At 37.2% G+C, this 21350-nt stretch overlaps 1 protein-coding gene across 27 annotated transcripts in view; it reads right to left on the minus strand.

Annotated features, from left to right (window-relative positions):
- The window catches only part of RASAL2 (RAS protein activator like 2), a 393146-nt gene that overhangs the window by 20175 nt on the left and 351621 nt on the right, over window positions 1-21350 (minus strand). For 20 of the 27 annotated variants that reach the window (XM_089920164.1, XM_089920249.1, XM_089920225.1 and 17 more), the window contains 7 exons: window positions 20937-21081; window positions 14487-14631; window positions 13602-13838; window positions 11422-11623; window positions 8956-9155; window positions 7324-8185; window positions 524-658 (listed from right to left, as the gene is read on the minus strand). In XM_089920164.1, coding sequence (XP_089776290.1) covers window positions 524-658; window positions 7324-8185; window positions 8956-9155; window positions 11422-11623; window positions 13602-13838; window positions 14487-14631; window positions 20937-21081 — 1926 coding nt within the window. Of the gene's footprint in view, window positions 1-523; window positions 6927-7323; window positions 8186-8955; window positions 9156-11421; window positions 11624-13601; window positions 13839-14486; window positions 14632-20936; window positions 21082-21350 lie in introns of those variants that run through there. The other 7 variants (XM_089920293.1, XM_089919904.1, XM_022556582.3 and 4 more) reach the window with 3 other exon arrangements.

Below are 21350 nucleotides of genomic sequence, written 5' to 3' on the forward strand. Positions count from 1 at the left end.
ACAAGAGAAGCCACTGCAATGAGAAGCCTGCACGTCGCAACGAAGAGTAGCCCCTGCTTGTGGCAACTAGAGAAAGTCCTTGCACAGCAACGAAGACCCAACGCAGCCAATAAATAAATAAATAAACAAACAAAGAAAAACAAAAAAAGACAAAATCATTACAAAGATATAGAAAGGAAGTCTAGTCCAAGGGTAATCTTGAGTTTGGTTAGTTATACAGAAACACTAAATATTCACCTAAAATGACTAGAAACGAGTAGCAGAGTTTTCTCCAAGTTAAGTCACCTCATATTAAAAAAAAAAAAAAAAAAATTCGAGCTAATCCTCCCACCCCAGCTTGATGGACATTTCCGCGTATTTTCAAACACAGACACTACTGAATTATCATACACAGATATGTATATAAGGGTTAACATAAGAGGTGGAGCTGAAGCTGGGGACCCTGGGGAGATCATCTCCTTGGCTAGATGACCCTTTGGGTGGCCTATCACTGTGCGAGCAATAAAGACAGACTAGGTTCTACCTTCTCGGCATGCTTGGCTTCATCTTGATTTTGCTCGGTTTCTTCTACATCTTCTTCATATTGCCCATTGTTCAGAACCCAGGCTGCTGTCCTCTCTACTGGGGACATTGTGGCAGAGTCCACAGGTGACTGAACCTGCGTCAGAAATACCTATTAGTATCTCCAAAAAGAGCTCATCCACAGTTAGGTTTCACAAAGAGAGCTATTCTTAGAAGACATTATTGTGATCCCTGTTTTCTGTTAAATGTTCCCAGTTCTAAATAATATTTTGTTACTGCAAGGGCTGGTGGTGAGGGAAGAGAATATCCATTTATACAAGGATAAAATCTTCTGAAATGTTGTGAATAGAAATCACATCTAAGAACCTGCCGTTTTTTCCCTCCAAAGAGGGAAAGCCAAGGCCTTAAAATTGTTAATTAGTCCAATGGTTTCATTAGGTCATTACCTAATGAAATTACGATGATGACAGAATGAGAGAAGGAAAGCACAAGTTGATGGTTGATTGCTCAGGTGAGGCAACATCTGCTTAACCAGGGATGATCAGGAACCAAGGAATTGATTAACGCTAAACAACTCACAAGGTACCCATTTATATATCAGAATGCCAAATTCTTAATTTTCACATCAACCATTTAGGGAAAGAGAAAAAAAGTGATATTGGTCATTTTTACAGACACTGACTTCTTCATGGGTTAACATCACTCAGAAGTCCATATTTTACCAGAAAGTTTCTTGATGAATACAGGATCAAAACAATGGACATCAACATAGTCTAAGGGATATTTCTATCCAGTTAGGATAGCTAGATAACTTGGCCTTTTCCAATAGATACGCAGAGTGATAAGAATTCTGGCTTTGAGTAGCAATTCTGCTACTTACATTGTCACTTAATCTCTTAAATACTTTTTTCCGAATCTATTGAATAGGGCTACCACCACCATCACCACCTATCCTGACCATCTCCCAGGGAGTTGTAAGGACTGAACAATATAATGTATGTGAAAGTTCTTTGGAAACTATGGAGTACTATAGAACTTAGATGTTATTACTGTATTTATGCTTAGAAAACTGGCCCTGGATATGACAATTTATATTGGGCTACTGAACATTAGTGCTTTCTCCATAAACAGTGCTAGAAATAGACAACAAATTCTTTTTCTCTGGCTTTCTTGAGAAGAAAGAGAGACAGACAGAACAAAGCATTTTTATGTGAGTTAGCCTTTTTATAATTAAAATGAATTTCTATTTTGAGGACCAATACTCTATAAATAATTGGAAGGGAATTTTCTCTCCCATGCAGAGCTATGTACCTTAAGAATCTTTACGTCGTTTTGGAATAAAACCCGGCTAAACTCTAAATATATAGATATGTCAAAATAAGGGGTATCTTGATGACTTTGAGATTTAGAAAGACTAGATGAAAAAAATTGGTTGCAGAGACAAAAAGGTTATTTGGGAGAGACTTTAAAAAATATTCATACAAAAGTAGTATGAGGGTATTTCCTAAAGGTCTGAAGAAGAACCTGGTTTGGCTGATTTACAAACAGATTACAGATACATATCGATAAAAAACAGCTTCATGCCTGAGGCACACACAAGCAACGGTGAATGAACTTTTAGAAATTCCTTCTATAAAGCCATTTTCTCCACTGTGTCAAGAAAAACATAAACATGTCTTAAACTTCAGTACCCTCAGTTCTTAAAAAGTCTACCTTCATCTCCACTATGGTAGGCAGGCTTCTTATACTTCATTCATTTGTGTATCATTCTCATTATTTTTGTCATAACCACGTTGTCACTGATATATTATTTATCATCTCTTTAAAACAACCTTTTTCAGTTAGCTAAGTCCTTATGCTAAGCAATATTATCAGTAAAATCATGAGTTTAATGTTATATATATTATAAATTTATAAATACATATTAATAGTTAGATATTTTTCTAATATGTGTTAAAATAATTAAATGATTGATTAAATACCTTGTATATTTAAATAGTTTTGAGTATCACACTTTGGAAACACTGACCTATAGACTATAGTATCATTTATATTAAAAAAGATAATAATTATCTGCTTCAAAAGTTATGAGAAACAAATGAGATGGCATGTAAAAGCAGTTTGTAAACTACAAGGTACTTCACACACACACACACACACACACACACACGCACACCCTAGTTCTCCCCCTACTGGATTTTGAAAGCAGAGCACAATAAATTGCTTTAGTATTTAGAGAAAAATAGTTTAAAAAGGGGTTTAGGTTTTTATTTGATATATGTACACCTGAAAGGCAAAATATTGTGGTTCTGAGTCTTTAAAAATTACTAGAAAGTCAATACTTAAAGGAGACAAATGCCTTTTTAATTTTAGAATCTTATCCCTTTACCACATAGGGCACAGGAGAGCTGCTTTTCTGTGAAACCAGGATTTTCTACTCAGCTGCTGCTTGAGATAAAGTAGCCACTAAAATGAATAACTTTAATGTTTGGAATTTGTAACTTCAAGGAAGCTAATTCAGTAGCTTTCTGTTTTATAGTTAACAATATGTTGTTCGCAAGAACTTTCTTCCCCTGTGATTTGTTACGAGTAACTATTTATTGAATGCCAATAAATGCAGTACAAGCTAATAGTATCCCTAAGAACATACTAAAGAGAGATCTTATCCCCTAAAAGCATATTAAAAACAACTTCTTAGGTAATCTAGGCATAAAATGTAAAGTGAGAAGCTGTAAAAACAAAGAGTTGGTTCATTTCACTGGTGTTGGTGGTAGCTACCATACCTTCAGAAGGACTAACAATGTCCAGTGAATTATGAGACAGTGTACAATGGGAACTGGGCATTCCAGTCTATTCCTATTTTATTGGTTGAATCTGTTTTTCAACCACTTCCTCATATACCCTAGCACTTTGCATGGCATACGGTAGGTGGTCAATAAGTTTTAAAAACATAAATCAGACTAATATAACTATTCCTTGTATTTATGATAAAACCTTTACATAATTATAAAGAGCAGAAAAGTAATATTGAACAAATCAGAAATAGTTTTATCTACACTGAAGACTATGGAGGTGATTTTTATTTCAAAATTTTTTTCAAAATTATTTTTTATTGTAATATGTTCTTCATATGAAAGAACTATATACTGTCTTTTACATCTACTTGGTTGGTCTTCTGAGTGCTGGTCTTATTTCCTGATTTGACTGTCAACCCTTGAAGCATGGCACCATATATCATAGAATATTTTTTCTTTTGGAATGGTAGTGACTATGTCATTGCACAACTGATGCTCAATAAAATATTATTCATTTATTATTACTTTGGATTCTCTTTAGAATTCATTACCAAAGTATAATTTATTACTAAGAGAAGGATACCCTATGTTTTTCCTCCAATCCTTTGGAAGTACATCAAAGGCTTTTCCTCAGTGATTGTTCTATCTCCTTTATAAGCTGGATAGCTAACAAAATTTATTACCTCTAGTTTATAGTCAAAGAAATTGAGAAAAGAGGTTGGTAAATGTTTCAGATGCCATCTTGCTTAGTATAGCCTTAAGAAGAGCATTTTCTTCATTGACTTCCAACAATGGATCATTAAAGAAAATGAAGGATGAAAAAGACGAAATGAAAAGGAGCACGGATTCCTATTAGGAATATCACCCTTTTGAGATAAAGCTTTTATAGGGTTTCTCTGGGAAAAATAATAACGCTTTAGGGCAAAAGGGCCTGAGAAAGCAGTTTCACTGATCCTATAGTTAGCCTGGCTATGCTGAGGATGACTGAGAACAGGCCGGTTCCCTGTTTATTTACTAGATATAAATAAGACTTGTTGCTTTCAGCTTCTCCATAGTCTGAAATAGTCAGGTCCCTATAAATGAATAACACTATTGCTATCAACACCAGAGAAAGAGCTGACTAAATTAGTAACTAAACTCTGAGAATCCTTGAAAAGGTTGGTTAGGAGAGGGTTCAACAAATCCAAATGTGAAAACTGTAGCATCATTCTGATAGGCTTGTCAAATACCTATTTAAAAAGCCTCTTCAAATTAGAATTTCTAAGGTTAGGTAACACGCTATAATCTGAACAACTCATATATTGTAAATAGAGTCTATTATGTGCACAGAATACATGATACACAAAAAAACAAGATGGAGAGGAAAATGATTAAAAAGAAATCCAAACAGAGGCCGAAAAGGGTCAAAAAATTCCTTCTCTGTAGAACTAGGATTTTATTTCCTTCCTACTCAGCAAATGGAGAAGACTGAAGCTAGTTACATTGCCAACAGTGGCCGCTCCTTTGTGCTAAGATACAAATGGAATTTGCATGGGACAAAACCTCCAATAATTACAAATGCTGGCAGAACAATCCCCACAAAGAAATCCTCCAGTTTTTGGGAGAGAAGAATTCCCCAACACAATTTGCAATTAAAATATGTAAAGGAATTTACGTAAAAAATGTGCTGATTATATAGAACATCAGAGGCTTCATGGGAGTGAGATGAGAAAAGCAAGCAAAAATGATAAGGAACAAAAAAAAATAATAACATACGTTTGAAAGAATAAAACATCTGCATAGAAAAAGCCAGTGTAGAAAAAACAGAAAATTGAGCAATCAAAATACAGTGATTTATGGTTTAACTGGTATGACAGTGGCAGCACCAGCAAAGGCACAAACAGGGCTGAATATGTAAAGCTGTGCTGTGGCTATGCCTCACTTCATGCCAACATAACATAGACATTCCCAAGCTCACTAATGGCTATGGCTCAAAAGTATTTTAATTGGTTGTCTGAAGACCATATATGCATTTCCTACCTCCCATCTATCCAAACAGCTTTCTATTCACGCACAGAAACACGTAGTGCTTATATGGTACGTGTTATATTTTCCTACAGCACAAATATTATAAATGACAATTCGTTTCCGACGATCACACAAAAGGCTATTTAATTTACAATATCTATAAACAGTCTGAGTCACGGGTCCTGGGAATTGAGGACAACATGATACAGGAGGGAAGGGTAAGCATTCTTCTTTTCTCTCCAGGGCTGGGACTAAATCCACCTTTGAAAAGTAGGCAGAGGGCCCGCCCTGTGCCCTGTCTTGCCCCTCTCTGCCAATCTGATATTCTTCTCTACTTCTTATCTCATCCTCAGGGCCTTCAAGCTGCATTGAACCCCCACGTAGACATCTGCCTCCACACAGTGCTGCATCTCTGAAATTACTTATCTTTCTTTTCTCCTCTCAGTCAACAATTTAATTCTCTGAAAGGGGTTGATCTCAACTAGAAGCTAGCATAAAATCAAATTATGGAAACTAATTCACAATAAGGTGGGAGAGACTGATAGCCTCCTAACGTAAATTAAATGTACATATATGACATATATATAAAAGATATATATATAAAAGCATTTTCATTTAAAGAAAAGGAAAAAATTATATAATATAATCATTATGTAAATTAATAGAGTATAATCTTTTTTCCTTTTCTTTAAATGAAAATGTGTATTAAATCAAATGAATTGGTGAAATTTGGGGAAATATAACAAAATAAAAAAAAAAATTTAAGACTGAAGAAAAAGTTTATTTCTCAGGAAAGAACTGACCAACTAGGAGGTTTTGCCCAGGAAGTTGCCTACCAGAATCAGCTTAAGTTTTCATCCCTTCTTCTACTTCTGTATCTAAGGATTCTGTAAATGTTCTAATTTTTTTTTAAACAATAATTATCAAAGTAGAGGCAAGGGTGGTGGCAGAAGCAGCCCAATCAGTAAATGCCTACCTATAAAAACGCAAATATACTAAAGAGATACATTGGGGGTCTCACTGCAGTCTCCTCTGACCAGTGATTCTGCTGACAAAAGGATTTGTCATAGAACTCTTCTAATCACAAAGCTCCCTAATACAAATAAAGTAGGATTAGGTTTCAAAAAAACTTCAACAAAGCTTTTTTTAGGAGAAAAATCTTTTTTAGATGAAAGTAAGATATGTATATATATACATTCATAAGGTTCTTAGTTTATTTCAAGAGCAAATATGGATTGTTGCCTCGAAATGTAATCTGTAAAGAAGAGATGATAAAATTCTTAAGGAACATTTTTATTTGTGAAGAAAAAAGTTTGATCATCTTATATTAAATTTAGGTGAGACACGAGCTGGGCTTGTCCATGTAAATAGAAATATAAGAGATTTTCATAAATGTTTAGAGAATACTTGTCAACCACCTGTGTTTCTATCTTTTTACCTCTCTTCTTTACCTTGCTTCTATAGGTGCTCAGTTGTTTATTTTTCTAGCCATTTCCAGGAAAAGGCACACGGGGACTTGCTACTTCCAGAGGGAGTTGGGGGATGGAGTAGAGAGCAGTTACGTTAAACTCTTGGCTGAAAGTGCAAAACTTATTCTGGAAACTTAAGAAAAAAAAATTAAGGAGGATTAATGTCCAGATTCCCAAAATATATCCTAGTTGATTTGGCCTGCAGATTCACAGCTTAAGTGTCTAATTATTACTCAACATCACAGATTGTTCTCAGTGCTGAGATCATGGCTCTGCTGCTTGAAGAGACAGAAAGGCCCCTGGAGTGGTTGTTACAGTCTCCTAAGAGTAATGAGGCAAGCTACATTCTGCTGCCTCATCTAGCCAGAAGCCTCCCAAACTTTTCATTTCCTCTTCCATTAAAAGGTTGCAAAAAATAGTTTTAAGTGGAAACCCTGCTAGCAATTGGATTTCTCAATGATTTATATATAAAGAACCGAGGAAACAGTTGGACCAAGTACCTGGCAGCCCCCTCCAGCACTGACCCCTACCTGCTGTGTCTGCTGTCTCTGGATCGCTCTCACTTTGGGAACAGGGCTCTCTCTGGAGGAAGAGGACTGCTGCCGGGACCGGCTCCCATTTTGCACAGGTTCGGCCACCAGAGCTGCAGATGCCAGTGACATGCTCCCGGTGCTACGTAGGGAAGCACTGTGTGGCAGGGATGGTGGGGCTTTGGCTCGGGCACCTAGCCCAGCCTGGTCCATTTTTCGGATCTGGGCCTGCCCCGTGCTATTCTGCCGTGGCAGAGCAAGAGGTATGTGTCTGTCCGACACAGTGTGCCGCCTGGAGAAGTCCTCACTCTGAGTGCTACGTTTGGTGAAATCTTCCATGCTGCTATTGCTGGGTCCACTGAGTTTGAAGTCTTCACTGTTACTTTGGCTCCTGGAGCTGGCAGTGCTTAGATTCTCCAAACTGGAATCCACAGAGGCCTTTGGCATTGCTGGAATTGGGTTATTGAGGTGATAGACAGGGTTTTGGAATGACAAGGGCTGGAGGCTGCCTGGCTGGTTCAAGGCTGGGTGCAGGGGCCTTCGCACTTGGGGTGCGCTCTGGGGAGTGCTCTGGGTTTCCCGAAGTTGTTTGATGCTGGCCACCTGGGTTATGGAAAGCTGGCTTCCAGTCAGGCGCATTGGCATGTCAAGCATGACAGACGCATGCTCCACTTGGGCAGCATGAGTGTCCTGAAGGTCCATGAGGGAGATGCTCCGGCCATTAGGAAGGCTATTTTCCTTTTCATCCTTTTCAGAGTAAGTCATGCTCTGGGAGGAGGCTTGCTGAACCAGCAATAAAGTTTTCCCTCTGAAATAGCTATCTGTGTTGTCCTGGCTTGGGGATTTTAGTTTATGCAAATCACTGTGGAAAAAGAAAGGGCCCTTAATTACTCCTGAGGCAAATTCAACAGAGTTAAGATTCCTCAACTCAAGCACAGGAACTCTTCAGAAGGCTCAGAGGTCTGGTGTGGAGACTTACATTGGTTTCTAAACACAGATTTCATCATCACAATTCTTAGGATAAGATCCAACATTTTTAGTTTTTCTTCAAAGGTGGAGAATAACACTGCATAGACCACTCCATCCCTGTCTTAGATTTTTACTAGAATTCCAATCATTTCCTAGTTAGGTTTTAAACCTCCCAAGGTATTCCAATTCATAGTTAATTGGTTCTGTCTAAACCTTCGAGAAGCCCTGAGTGCACAACCAAAGGGTCCCTACTAAAGACACAAGTCTTGCCAATACAGAAAACAAAGTCTAAGCATCAACACTGTATCTACCTGTTCAGCTGACACAGCCAGCTCTAAAATATTTTCGACTGAGGTTCTCAGATTTTTGAGTGCTACAATACCTGAAAATATCAATTTCATAGAGCTCTTAGTCTTCCATTAAGCAGAACATAGGTTCTTTTTATAAGTTTGTTGAATATAACTCTACAATATCATTCTAGAAAATAAGTATCCTAGATCATGTGTATTATTATGACAAACAATTGGATTTATCTCAGAAGATTCTTTCCAACTGCTCATGATTTTAAAGTTGTAAATTCAACAAGTAAGTTAAATAGATTTTTTCCAAATCTCTACATATTATCTCCCTCTAAGTAGTTCCAATTCTCTCTGAAATTCATACCTGTCAGTAGGGTCTTCAAAAATTTTCTGCAGCCCAGAGGAGAGGCTTCCACTGACATTTGGACTGGAGTTATGCTCAGTGAAGCGTCTCAGTTGCTGTTGTATTGGTGTAGGATTAGTCAGAGATTTGGTAATATCAGCAAGAACGCGAGGGAGAGGTCCCAATTTTGCCACGGTCGCCTGTAGGAAGGAATTTTCACCCTAATTGGATAATAAGCATTGCGATATCCACCACAGATTGTTTTTGGGACAACGATGCCCATTGATGGAGGGGTGGAGGTTGGAGGGAAGGGTAGGTGTTTGCATATGGGAGTGGCAGGTTCATAATGCATTGTTATGGAGCAGCAGAACCATGGCGTCGAGATGAATGGAGGAGGCGAAACAAGATGCAGCAGACATCGAGGAAAGAAAGGAAATAGAAATTAGGATTATGCAAATAAAAATTAAAAGACATGCTCAAAACAACCAAACTATTGCCATTCCAACTAAAATAGACATGCAAAGCAAACTAATCTTTGGGAGGCTGGTAGGTCAAGGTGGGGTAGGGTAGGGGAAGAACCAAACACCTTCTAACCAAAAAGAACTTTAAGACCAGAGGATTGGCTAGTGTGATGAAACTTCCAAAGAAAAGGGATCATGTGAGGAAAGAAATGCATGCCAACATACAAGAAGGTGTTGCATTCAGGGGTCCAGAGCACTGCAGGGCACACAGTTGATATTGCCATCCACTAGCCATTTAATCTTGGGAACCCTGACCTACTGCCAGCTGAGTTTGCATCAGCAAGACAATTTTTAAAAAAAAATTTAAACAGCAAAGTTATGACACATCTATGAGGTGCCTAGATAGATGTACTGCTGGTTCCCAGGACCAAACAGAACTTAAAAAGGAGAACGTGTGTTTACACAGCAAAGCCTGTTAAAAAGACCTTGACCCTGAATAAACCAGGTTGATTTCAGAAGATAACTGTATCTGCATCCCACTGATGCAGTTATTCAGTGAAGAATAACTTTTTATGATTTGCTTTATCCATCTCAATCATTTTTTTCTTTGGGGAATTCTCATTCTCATGGGGTCTTATGGGAACCTTCATCCATGAGGCAGTTTTACATGGCTGCCTCCAGGTTTTCGTTGTCTTCTCAACAGACTCTTCTACCCTGCTCAAATGAGTACAGATGCCATCTGAAGAATGTCTTTACTTGCTTGACTCTCTTGAGCCATGATTCATATCCAAGGAATTTACCCTCGGCATAGCTGCAACTTAAAATCTAGCTAGCATTTCTAAAAGTTAAGAAGGGGTCCTTGAGAATAAGAAACAGCTTATTATTTTACAAATGTTTTGGGCACCAGTGGACACCCTACCATTTACATTTCCTCAGGAAAGTGGTCTTTGTTAATAGGTTTTACTCCCCTCTCCCTCATTTTATTGGTGCAATGTTTTTAAAGATAATTGGGGGTGGTGGTGGTGGTAGGGTGAATTGGGAGATTGGCATTGACATATATACACTAACATGTATAAAATAGATAACTAATAAGAACCTGCTGTATTAAAAAATAAAATAAAATTAAAAAAATAAAAAATGTTCTGACTCAAAAAAATAAAGATAATAGGAAAATGGAGGAAAACAAATAAAAAAATTCTTATCACAGAAAAATAACTTTGTTTTTTGAAGTTATTCTAACATACCACCACAGGTATTTATAAAGTAGCTGTAGCAAACAAAAACATCAATAAATAATTATTGTGATAAACCTAGCCAGAGTCTGTTAGACTGTTTTCCATAACAAATTCTATTCCTCTTTGCAAAATTCGAGAAGGAAGAAAATGACTGGCATGGTATATATTTAGTTATTAATATGGTATACAAAAAAATTCTTAGCTTATAGTCAGAAAATAAATGATTAAAAAATGATAATTGTTTTCTCTATTCTTAATTCACATCTGCAGATGAAAAGAAAACATCAGGATTTTCAGATCCCACATAACTCTATAGGTACTAATAGTTATATTAAACCCTCTGACTTGCATGATAAAAATAAATCTCATGGTAAGTTACTTAAATGTGATAGTCTCAGTATTTTTCTAAGTCCACACTTCCATTAGAAATTACTACATGAGGTTTCTTCTCACTCTACTATACATGAATAAGGCTTCATACAACAATATTTGATATTAGTTTCTAGGCAAATACACAAACATATTTGTTTATAGAAATATATACTCCATTAATTCAGGTAACTACTTAAAAATATATGTTAATAATTTTGTGGCTTATTAGAATTTCCTGGTTTGTAGGGCATATATTTTACTCAGAAATCATAACTATTTCCTCCCAGACTTCTAGGGCAAATGGTTACTTTCAACAAGCAGAAAGCATGAATGTGATTACTCTGTAGATATTCTCCAGAATCCAGGTACATTAGGGTTCTCTACCTCCCATCTCCTGTTACCCTTCCCGCCTACTTTACCTTATCAAGTTGGGAAACTACTTCCCACAGTAAGGAATGCAAAACTGAAAGCTCTCGGCCCAGATCAATGTAACCATCAAAGCCTGGGGTGTTTGAGATGGTGTCCGGATTAGAGATCTCCAAAAGAAAGCGCTTCATTCCACCCCATTCGTGTTCTAAAAAATCATTCATGAATGCCATGTATTCCTCTTTGTTACCAAATCTGAAGCAGAGGGAGAGAAAATGAGAAAGAACATATTCAGGAAAAGAGATGTGATCATTTTGAATTGACTTTACACAGAGCTATACATTTTTTTTTTTAATTTTGGGGAGGTGACTAATTTGTTTATTATCTATAAGTGATAAATACTAAAACATACTTTCCTAATATTACATTAATAGTCAAAAACTTTGAATAGCTTTCTATTCTCTATAGGGTAAAGACAAAATCCTTTTTTCCTGGTATTTAAAGCCATTGTAAACATTCATTATCAGTATAAACCTTCAATATTGCTAGCTTCTTCAAAGTCCCCCAAATACATTATACTCTTTTTCTTCTCCAAGCCTTTGCTCATGCTATTTATTTCTACTAGAGAACTTCCTCTCTTCTTTGCCTATCTACGTTCTAGCTATCTTCCAGGACTAGTTTAAGTCCATAAAACATGTTCCAAAATAAACTAGAAACAATTTTTACAAGAATTAGCTCAAATATGGGTAAACATGTATATTTCTGTGTTAGCATATATATAGAGCACACAAAGTTAAAATAGTGCACTTCTAAAAAGCCACATGCTAGAAAACAATGTATCTCATTGAAGTTCTAATCTTTTCCTTCAATACATTGCTACTAGAAACTTGTACTTAAGCTTCAATACTGAGTAAATCTGGGATTGATTTTGCCAGTGTGAATTGCTTCTCAGTGATTTCTTAAAATTGTTTTCTATAAATTATAAAAATTATACAAACTTAAGAAAAAATTGAAAACAATGAAAAGTGGAAGGAAAAAAGGGTAGGTGTACCCATTCCACCACCCAAACATCTGCTATTTACAGCTCAGTGCATTTCTTCTCCAATTTCTTTCTCCTAACTTCTTTTGAAAAAGCTGAAAGCTACAGAAAAGTTGAAAGAATATACAACGTACACCCATATGCCATTCACCTATATTAACCAACCGTTCCCATTTTGCCAAGTTTGTTTTCACTCTCTTCTCTTTTTTTGATTGAACCATTTTAAACTAAGTTGCAGACATAGCCTCTAAGTACATTAGCACCTATTTCTCCAGAATAAGGAAAAACGCTTACGTAAACCAATGCCATCGTCACACTAAAACTTTTAAAAGACATTACTTATAAATTATCTCATATATAGTTCATATTTAAATTTTACCAATTGTCCCCAAAATGATTTTTATAAATGTTTGTTCCAGTTCAGATCCAATTAAGATTCAAGCAATGCATTGTCTCTTTTAATCTAGAACAGTCCTTCCTCCATCTTTTCCATTTTTCATGATATTGACTTTTTGAAGGGGCCAGGCCACTTGTCTTAGATAATGTAACCATAGAATTTTGACTGATTGCTCTTCCCAATGTTCCTATACTTAGGTTTTTGTGTTTTCATATTGTTGGGATAAAAGTATATGCACCATTTGGTATCCTATCTTTTTTTTTTTTGGCTGTTTTTTTTTTTTTTTTTTTTTTTTTTTGCTATATGCGGGCCTCTCACTGTTGTGGCCTCTCCCGTTGCAGAGCACAGGCTCCGGACGCGCAGGCTCAGTGGCCATGGCTCACGGGCCCAGCCGCTCCGTGGCACGTGGGATCTTCCCAGACCGGGGCAAGAACCCGCGTCCCCCGCATCGGCAGGCGGACTCTCAACCACTGCGCCACCAGGGAAGCCCTTGGTTGGAGTTTTTAATAAAACTTTTCATTTAATATAATTATATCTGTATCATTTTGCATATTATTGGTTCTTTGTAAACACAACTTGCAGTGGCTGCAAATATTCCACTGAATGCACAGACTACTTAGCCATTCCTCTATAAAGTGAATATTCAAATTGATTACAATTTTTTTGCTATTTTTAATAATACCACAATGAAAATCATGTAACATGAGTTATGAGGCACCCCACGCTCATCCAAAGGTTAGGCCTCATGTACTTTTTAAATAATGTTGTTAAAAAGTGGTTATGGTAGTGACACCTACTTGGCAAAGTTGGCCAGGTTCTGGATGACCTTGGCAATGAGAGTTAGAGTCCGAGATGTGCGGTCATCAGGATATTCCTGCATGAGGTTGAAGAGACTGGGAGACATGATAGCCGGGCACAGAAAACGGAGAAACAACGAGGCACTGATGAGCCGCTCGCTGATGTCTTGCTTGCTGCGGTTCAGGCACTGCTGCTTCCAGGATGCAAACACTTCTTTCAACTCACGAGGGAAAACACTGGGGAAGGAAGAAGGACCAAATATAAAAGTACTATAACCCAAGGAAGCACAGGTGATCCCACTCTGGCCCAACAGAGCCAGGCTATGAGGAGGGCCTAACAGAGAGAGCTTCTGTCTGATTCATGCCTGAGAAGTGGTGGAAAATTCATAGATGTCCAGATGGAGACCAGAAACCCAAAGCTACAAAACTCAGGAATTAGTGTAAACTTAGTTTTGCAAAGTGGGAAAATGGCATGAGGCTCCTGACTAAACCATTTGGTTTACTACAGCTCATCATAATCTCTCTAAAGACTGCTCATCAAAAAGCTTCCAAAATCTCACCAATTGCTGGGGTTAGAATAATGATCAAAAATCATTAACACATTTGTTTGACACTAGTAAATATGTTTAAAAGTCCTCAAAATACTTTTGGTATTAGATGATGTGGTGCTAATATTCTGGGGAAATATTATATTTATGTGGATAGTTCAGAGCAACTTCTGCTTACAAGACAGGTTTAGATTTTAGACAAAACTGTATTAGGGAAACTTTCAATTTTTCCCATAAGTCCTTCCTTTGGTTGGGAAATAACAGTTAACACTGTGATAACTCATATTGAAAAACTGAAGTTCCAATAGCAGGGAGTGAAGCACCGACAGCAGCTCACCAGTAAGAGTTGATGATCTTGCAGAAAGCCAGCTCACAGCACATTTTCAGGTTGCTCTGATGGTCTATCAGTTCACTAGATGAACATTTGCTGGGATCCACTTCACAGTTTTCATCTGACTCATACAAAGCTTTGATGAACTCCCCTATTTCGAGAGAGAAGATGACGGACAGTATAACTATAAATAGTGTCTTCCCGAAGAGAATAAAAGAATGTAGGATTTCTGTACTAAAATGTGTAATGGGGAATTCGTTCTGATGCCTGACATGGAGGGCACAAAACACTGTTCACGAAGGGTTATTGCTCTGGAACCCAAGAGATACCACCTCCTATACGTCATGTTTATTTTCCTTCTCTGGAAGTGGAAAAACAGCACTCATTAACATCATCATCATGGTATTTACAAAAAGAATAATGAAACTACTTTAAAAAATGCTACAACTTTAAATCTTTTATCTGAAACCACAAATATATTTAAATAGCAGGAACTCATTACTTATTCTTATTATAAAGCCTCTTTACCTTATGAATAATGTTGTTACTATTTTAGAAGAATAAATAACCCAAGTCTGAATGATTAGCCTACCTATGCTTTTAACTGCTAATACTGGTGCAAACACAGATTCAAGTAAGGGTCTCTAGGCTTACCTCTCCTAATGGGGACAGTCATTCAACATAGCACATAGCAGAGCATCTCTTTATATAATTTGGATGTTTTTCCAAATAAATTTAGCTTAGACGCCCTGTTCATATATCTTAGCCTCTATAGAGATATGCCCAGTATTTCCTGAAAGAGCAAATCCTTACCTTACCTGTTTATCACCTGTTTATCCTCCACCATGCACTATACCATGTATTTGTTCTGTTCTATGTTTCACACTGTTTTGTGCTTATTTGTTCACACGCCTGTCTCATCTTTAGGATGAATACCATTGAAGGTCAGGGACTGGGTTCTATTCATGTTCAAATCCCAAGCCTATTAAATACCTTCCAAAGCACTGCAGGGGCTCAATAAATATTTGTTAGAGATGGTAGTATGTTCTTATTTTTTATAGGTCTTTATGACAGAGGAGTAGAACTTTCACAGCTCCTTTTAAATCTGCTTATATTAACTGAAGTTCAGGCTAGTTATTAATAGATTTCATGAAAGTGAACAGTAATTCCTATAAAAAATTAAGTGGCAGCAGCAATATCAAAGAGCATTTTCTATCAAAATGGTTAGTACTAGGATAAATGAAAGATTTAAAAAATAGCTGTGATACAGGATGGGAACTGATTATTTGGAAGAACAATGCTTGGAGAAGAGGAATCTAAGTGATGCACAGAAAAGAAAGTGGTGCAGAGAAAAAGTAAAGGCTTTGGAGCCAGAAAGATCTAGGGTCAAATCCTGGACCCATCACTTAACCAACTGTGGGGCCATGAGAAGTCACTTAACTAGTCTGAGTTTTGGGTGCTTTATTTGGAAAATAGCATTAATCACTCTAACCCTCTAGAGCTATGGTGAGGATCTGAAAATAGTGCATGAAAAGAAAAGTGTCTGATATGGTGCCTGGTACTTAGTAGGGGCTCCATATAATAAGTATTGTTATGTACAAACTTTGTAAATTTAAAATAACTTTTCATAGAGTGAAATAATCAAAATTGGTAAAAGGCTTTTAAAAATGTTTACCAACTCTCACAGGATTTCTATTGAACATGTTCTCAACATCACCTATGCTATGTGCTCCCACAGAATTTACCTCATTTAAAGAGTACCTGAATTTAAAAATAAGTCATCAATGTCAAATACTTCATGTAAAAATCAATCCACCTCTAAATTTATATCATTAATATTTAGCTTATACCTAGGTGAGTTATACCTATTCCAGGAGATAATAACTAATATTAATAAATAACTTGTGAATTTTGAGAGTATTTTTCTTTTATTCTTCAAGAACCAAATAAACAACTCAAGGGTCCAGAAGTAAATTAATTGTCTAAAGTTTTTTATTTTTACCTGATTATGATATATTTAAAATCCTCCAAACTTGAGAAAATTCTTTTCATTTTTGAAACTGTAAGCTGGGACTTTCCTGGTGGCGCAGTGGCTAAGAATCCACCTGCCAATGCAGGAGACACAGGTTTGAGCCCTGGTCCGGGAAGATCCCACATGCCGCGGAGCAACTAAGCCCGTGTGCCACAGCTATTGAGCCTACGCTCTAGAGCCTGCAAGCCACAACTACTGAGCCCGTGCGCCTAGAGCCCATGCTTCGCAACAAGAGAAGCCACCACAATGAAAAGCCCACGTGCCGCAACGAAGAGTAGCCCCCCACCCCCTACTCGCCGCAAGCACAGCAATGAAGACCCAACGCAGCCAAAAATAAATAAATTAAAAAAAAAAAAGAAACTGTAACCTATGTCTGATAGTGTGGAAAGTACCACATTGAAAGGTGAACTTTTATAGATCTGCACCTAGAAGCTGTTTAGCCGATCACAAATTACTGAGACAGATTTAATGATCCCTTCATGTCTGCTCTCCTGCCTTTAAAAAAAAAGAATCAAGGACAAAGAGGATGGGTGTTCAATATGTTGTTTAAATTTGAGTTTGTGCCTAGAATGTTCTATGGTATGTTTCATTAACTCATTATTATCTAGCATCCAAATTTCATGTACAGAAATAAGCCATTAGGTACGGACATATTGCTAAAAGGAAATTTGCCTCTGCCACCAATGGTGAAAATCAGGCCTTTTTAGAGATCTTTCTATATGTCACAGAAGATGGTGTTTCCTGTTGATCAGATGCATCAACATGCAAACTGATTTCAATGAGAAAGGTAAAAGGGGTTAACAGATGAAAGACTTAATTTAAGTCTAACTGAGGCAGAGTCTGTAAATAGTAACGCTTTTAATCAAGATAAATGAAGACTGGCTAAAAGGCAGGTAGATATTGTTTAATATGACTGGCAACTTTTAACTCAGTTTTCTCTGAGAATTCTTCAGGTAGTCTGCAAATAACATTTATTTTTTTTTTTGCCCGAAGTGTACGAAATACAACAAAACTTAAATTATTCAGAGTGCTCAGCTGTACTTATTAATTTGATTTTTGGTTCACTGAGACTTCACTGTGAAGCCTTTTAATTTAAAACTTCTGATAGGGACTTCCCTGGTGGTGAAGTGGTTAAGAATCCACCTGCCAATGCAGGGGACATGGGTTTGAGCCCTGGCCCGGGAAGATCCCACATGCCGCGGAGCAACTAAGCCCGTGTGCCACAACTACTGAGCCTGCGCTCTAGAGTCTCCAAGCCACAACTACTGAGCCCTCATGCCACAACTACTGAAGCCCGCGTGCCTAGAGCCCGTGCTCTGCAACAAGAGAAGCCACCACAATGAGAAGCCTGCGTACCACAACGAAGACCCAGTGCAGCCAAAAATAAATAAATAAAATAAATTTATATATATAAAAAAAAGGCTAACTAGAAATATGGGGAGTTAGATGGGGAGAAGACAGTAGAATCTCTTTCCTGAAGAAGCTTACCAATTAATTTTGTTTGTGCTCTTGGAAGCAGTAGCCATTTTCACCACCCTGGTCCTTGCTTTTGGGTTACAAATATAATAGAGATCTTTGTGGGGTTACTTGAATTTCTTCCCCTGCTCACTGAATCAATTTTCAGGTCTCATTGAGCCAATCAGCTATTTAACTATTAACTGTTCTAGGACAGTTAATAATTAACTGTAATGATTAACAAAGGACTTGTCTCTCCTTTTCCACTTCAGGAATTATTTCATTTGGGAAGCCTATTTAGCACACTGATGGTAGAATATGAATATCTGATTTTTAAGAAGTAGATGGTCAACAAATATCTACACCTTTATCTCCCCAGAATAGAGAATACTGTTTGAGATGCATCATCATTGCTTTTTATAAGGCAGTGCAAATCATTAAAGCAAACCACGATATGTAATTTATGATATGACTGTATAAGCTTTTTATGTGAAACTCTGATTCTGTACCTTTCCTAATGTCAATGAAAATCCATTTTCACTAGTCTTCTTTTAAATTCCTATTAGATCTTAAACTAAAGCACATGACTTAGAGAAAAGAAATAAGTATGAAGATAGGAAGCAGGAGAAGAAAAAATGTACTTCTCCAAAGTAGGAATTAACTGCTACTACAGTGAGTCCAGCATAGGTAAACACAACGGTCCTGTTTCTTGAACAGTCATTCACTTTTTAGCCTGTGCAACCTGGCTCCTGTGCTCCTGAGAGCAGTCCCAGCCATCACGAGTCATCAAAATGCAATAGCCATGTTTTCTTTTTAATCTTTACTTTCCTCAATCTCTGACTCTATTGATACTTTTTTCCTCTTGGTGTCTAAAACACAGTATTTTCCTTCTTTTTTTTGCACGTGTGCATGCATGCTTCCTCTCTCTTTGACCACTTCTCTGATTCCTCTGCTCCTTTCTATACCATAAACCAGGTGCATTGTTAGATCTGTCTTTGGCCCTATTCTCTTCCTGCTCCTGTAATCTTGTAGTTTCATTGATTCCCTCCACATGGGTAACTTAGTCCTAAATTTTCACCAGTCAGCTAGACAGATGTCTTGGGATTTCCTACCTAGAACCCCTGGGATTTCCTACTTGAACTTCAAGTTGAATACATGTGAAGTGAAAATATCATTTCTCATTCTTTCAAGCCTACTACTTTTATGTTCTCTTTCTGTTAAGAATCTCATCATCCTTCTTGTCACTCAGGAAGGCCCCAAATTCACTGTAATATTTGATCTCCTCCTCCACCACGCCCTGCCCCATTCTCATAAACTGAAAAGTTGCCAAGTCCTATTAGCTCAACTTCTTTAATATTTCTTAGATCCAACTTTTCTCTTACTCTTGGCGATTACCTCATCAGAGTCTTGTTATTTCTTGCCTTCCTTATTATAATGGCTTCTTAACCGGTCTCTACGTTCAGCTGCTTTCTTCACCAACCCATTTAAATCACTCTGTTAAACTGATTCTATTAAAAACACCCTGCTCAAAACTTCCAGTCGTTCACCAATGATTACTGTAAAATCTACACTCCTCAGCCAGGCAGTCAAGGCCCTCAACTAATTGGTTCTAGTTATTTGTCTAATCATTTTTGTTGTTGTTGACTTGTCTTTTTCACTTTATTTTCCAGCTAATTGGCTATATTCCAAACATGCCTGGTTCTCTGGTACCTCGATACCTTTTTGTTCATGAGGTTCTTTCCCCTATGTTAATCCCTGCCATTTCCCTTGTCCAATCTCTGCTTTTATAAACCTTGCTAAACTTCGAGCTACACACACACATCATAAATGTCACAAGGGAAATTTTATAATTCCATCAGGTATAATCAATTTCTTTAATTATTTGAAAAGGCACAGGATTCTCTTTCTCTTTTTGGTTATAGGGATATCCTTATCTTTCTCATCTATCTATATTGTAAGCTCCCTAAGGGCAAACATTTATCCATTCATTCATACCTTATTGTCTATTCTTAATAGTCTCATGTGACTGCTGAGCACTTGAAATTTGGCTAGTGCAAACTGAACGTGTAATAAATATAAAATGCACACAATTTCAAGAGTTAGAATGAAAAAAGTAAAATACTTCATTAATAATTCTTATATTGATAACATATTAAATAATATTTGGATATATTGGGTTAAATAAAATGTTATCAAAATTAAATTTACCTGTTTCTCTTACCGTTTTTACACTGTGACTGCTAGAAAATTTAAATTACTCACATGTGACTCACATTATGTTTCTTTAGGATGGTGCTGCTCTACATTCTATGTGAAGTACTAGGGATATGGGGATAAAAAAAATGACACTGTTCTTCAAGGAACTCATGTCTGCTTTATCAGAATGTATATCAAAGTGCCGAGCACAGTGCCTTACTCCAGTGGTTAACACCTGAATTTCACGACCAAATATGGAGCTGCAAGTGGGTAGCCTAGTCATTAAGAACTACTGATTGGACAAAGATTAGTTGTGAAAAATTCTGTAGGTCTGGAAGGCAGAAATTGGGAGTTGTGGGAATTGGAAGGAGTTTCTCCATTTTTGATGCATAATAACAAATGCTAACACTTTCAAGACTTAGGTAATGTATTTATATCATGATATAAATACCCAACACTTTGGGGGAAACAGGTCAACTAGAAATGACATCTCATTACTAACATTACTGTGTATCTCAGAATCTCAGGGACTTGAGGGCATGGGGGTAGCTGCCTACGCTGATGAACTTTCTCTTTCGGTACATAGTGTAAGGAATCAATCTGCTGTTCCTCCCCTGCTGAGTATTGCAGAGACTTCTTACAGCTGAAGCTCCAACTTTCACACTTTAATCAGCTAGAACCAGATAACATGCAGAATTTGAGTTCCATTTGGTTGTTTCATGAGGGTCTAAAAATCAAAAGGGAAAGAAAACAGATGTTTTTCTTCTCCATACCCAATGCATCATGAAGATACTGTTGTCCCACCAACTTGAGGTATTCCTCAATGGATTTGGTGGCAATGGTGTTCTCTCTGAAGATCAAGACATCATGCTCTCCACAACGATCCACCTCAGACATCACCAAGTCAGTCAGAAAATCCTGGTAGAATAATGTTCAGTTAGGCAGAAAGCAACTGAATAAATAATATACATTAGGAGAGGCTGATGAAATATCAAACATCCTGGGAATGCTGCTTTAAAACTAAAGCTACCAGATTCATTTGAAAGAAAAAAGTCAGTCAGGATAAAATTTTAGGTGTCACCAATCCTAAGTTAAAAATTCCTTCAAAGGTTTTTCATCGCACTTTTGATATAGACTGTAGTTCTGAATGTGGCCTGCATGTCTCTATATTTTCTGCTTTCTGTCTA

This window comes from Delphinapterus leucas, chromosome 1 (genome assembly GCF_059928025.1).
Source record: "Delphinapterus leucas isolate spDelLeu-1000000601 "Yukka" chromosome 1, BTC_Dleu_Yukka2, whole genome shotgun sequence".
In the NCBI taxonomy this organism is placed as follows: domain Eukaryota; kingdom Metazoa; phylum Chordata; class Mammalia; order Artiodactyla; family Monodontidae; genus Delphinapterus; species Delphinapterus leucas.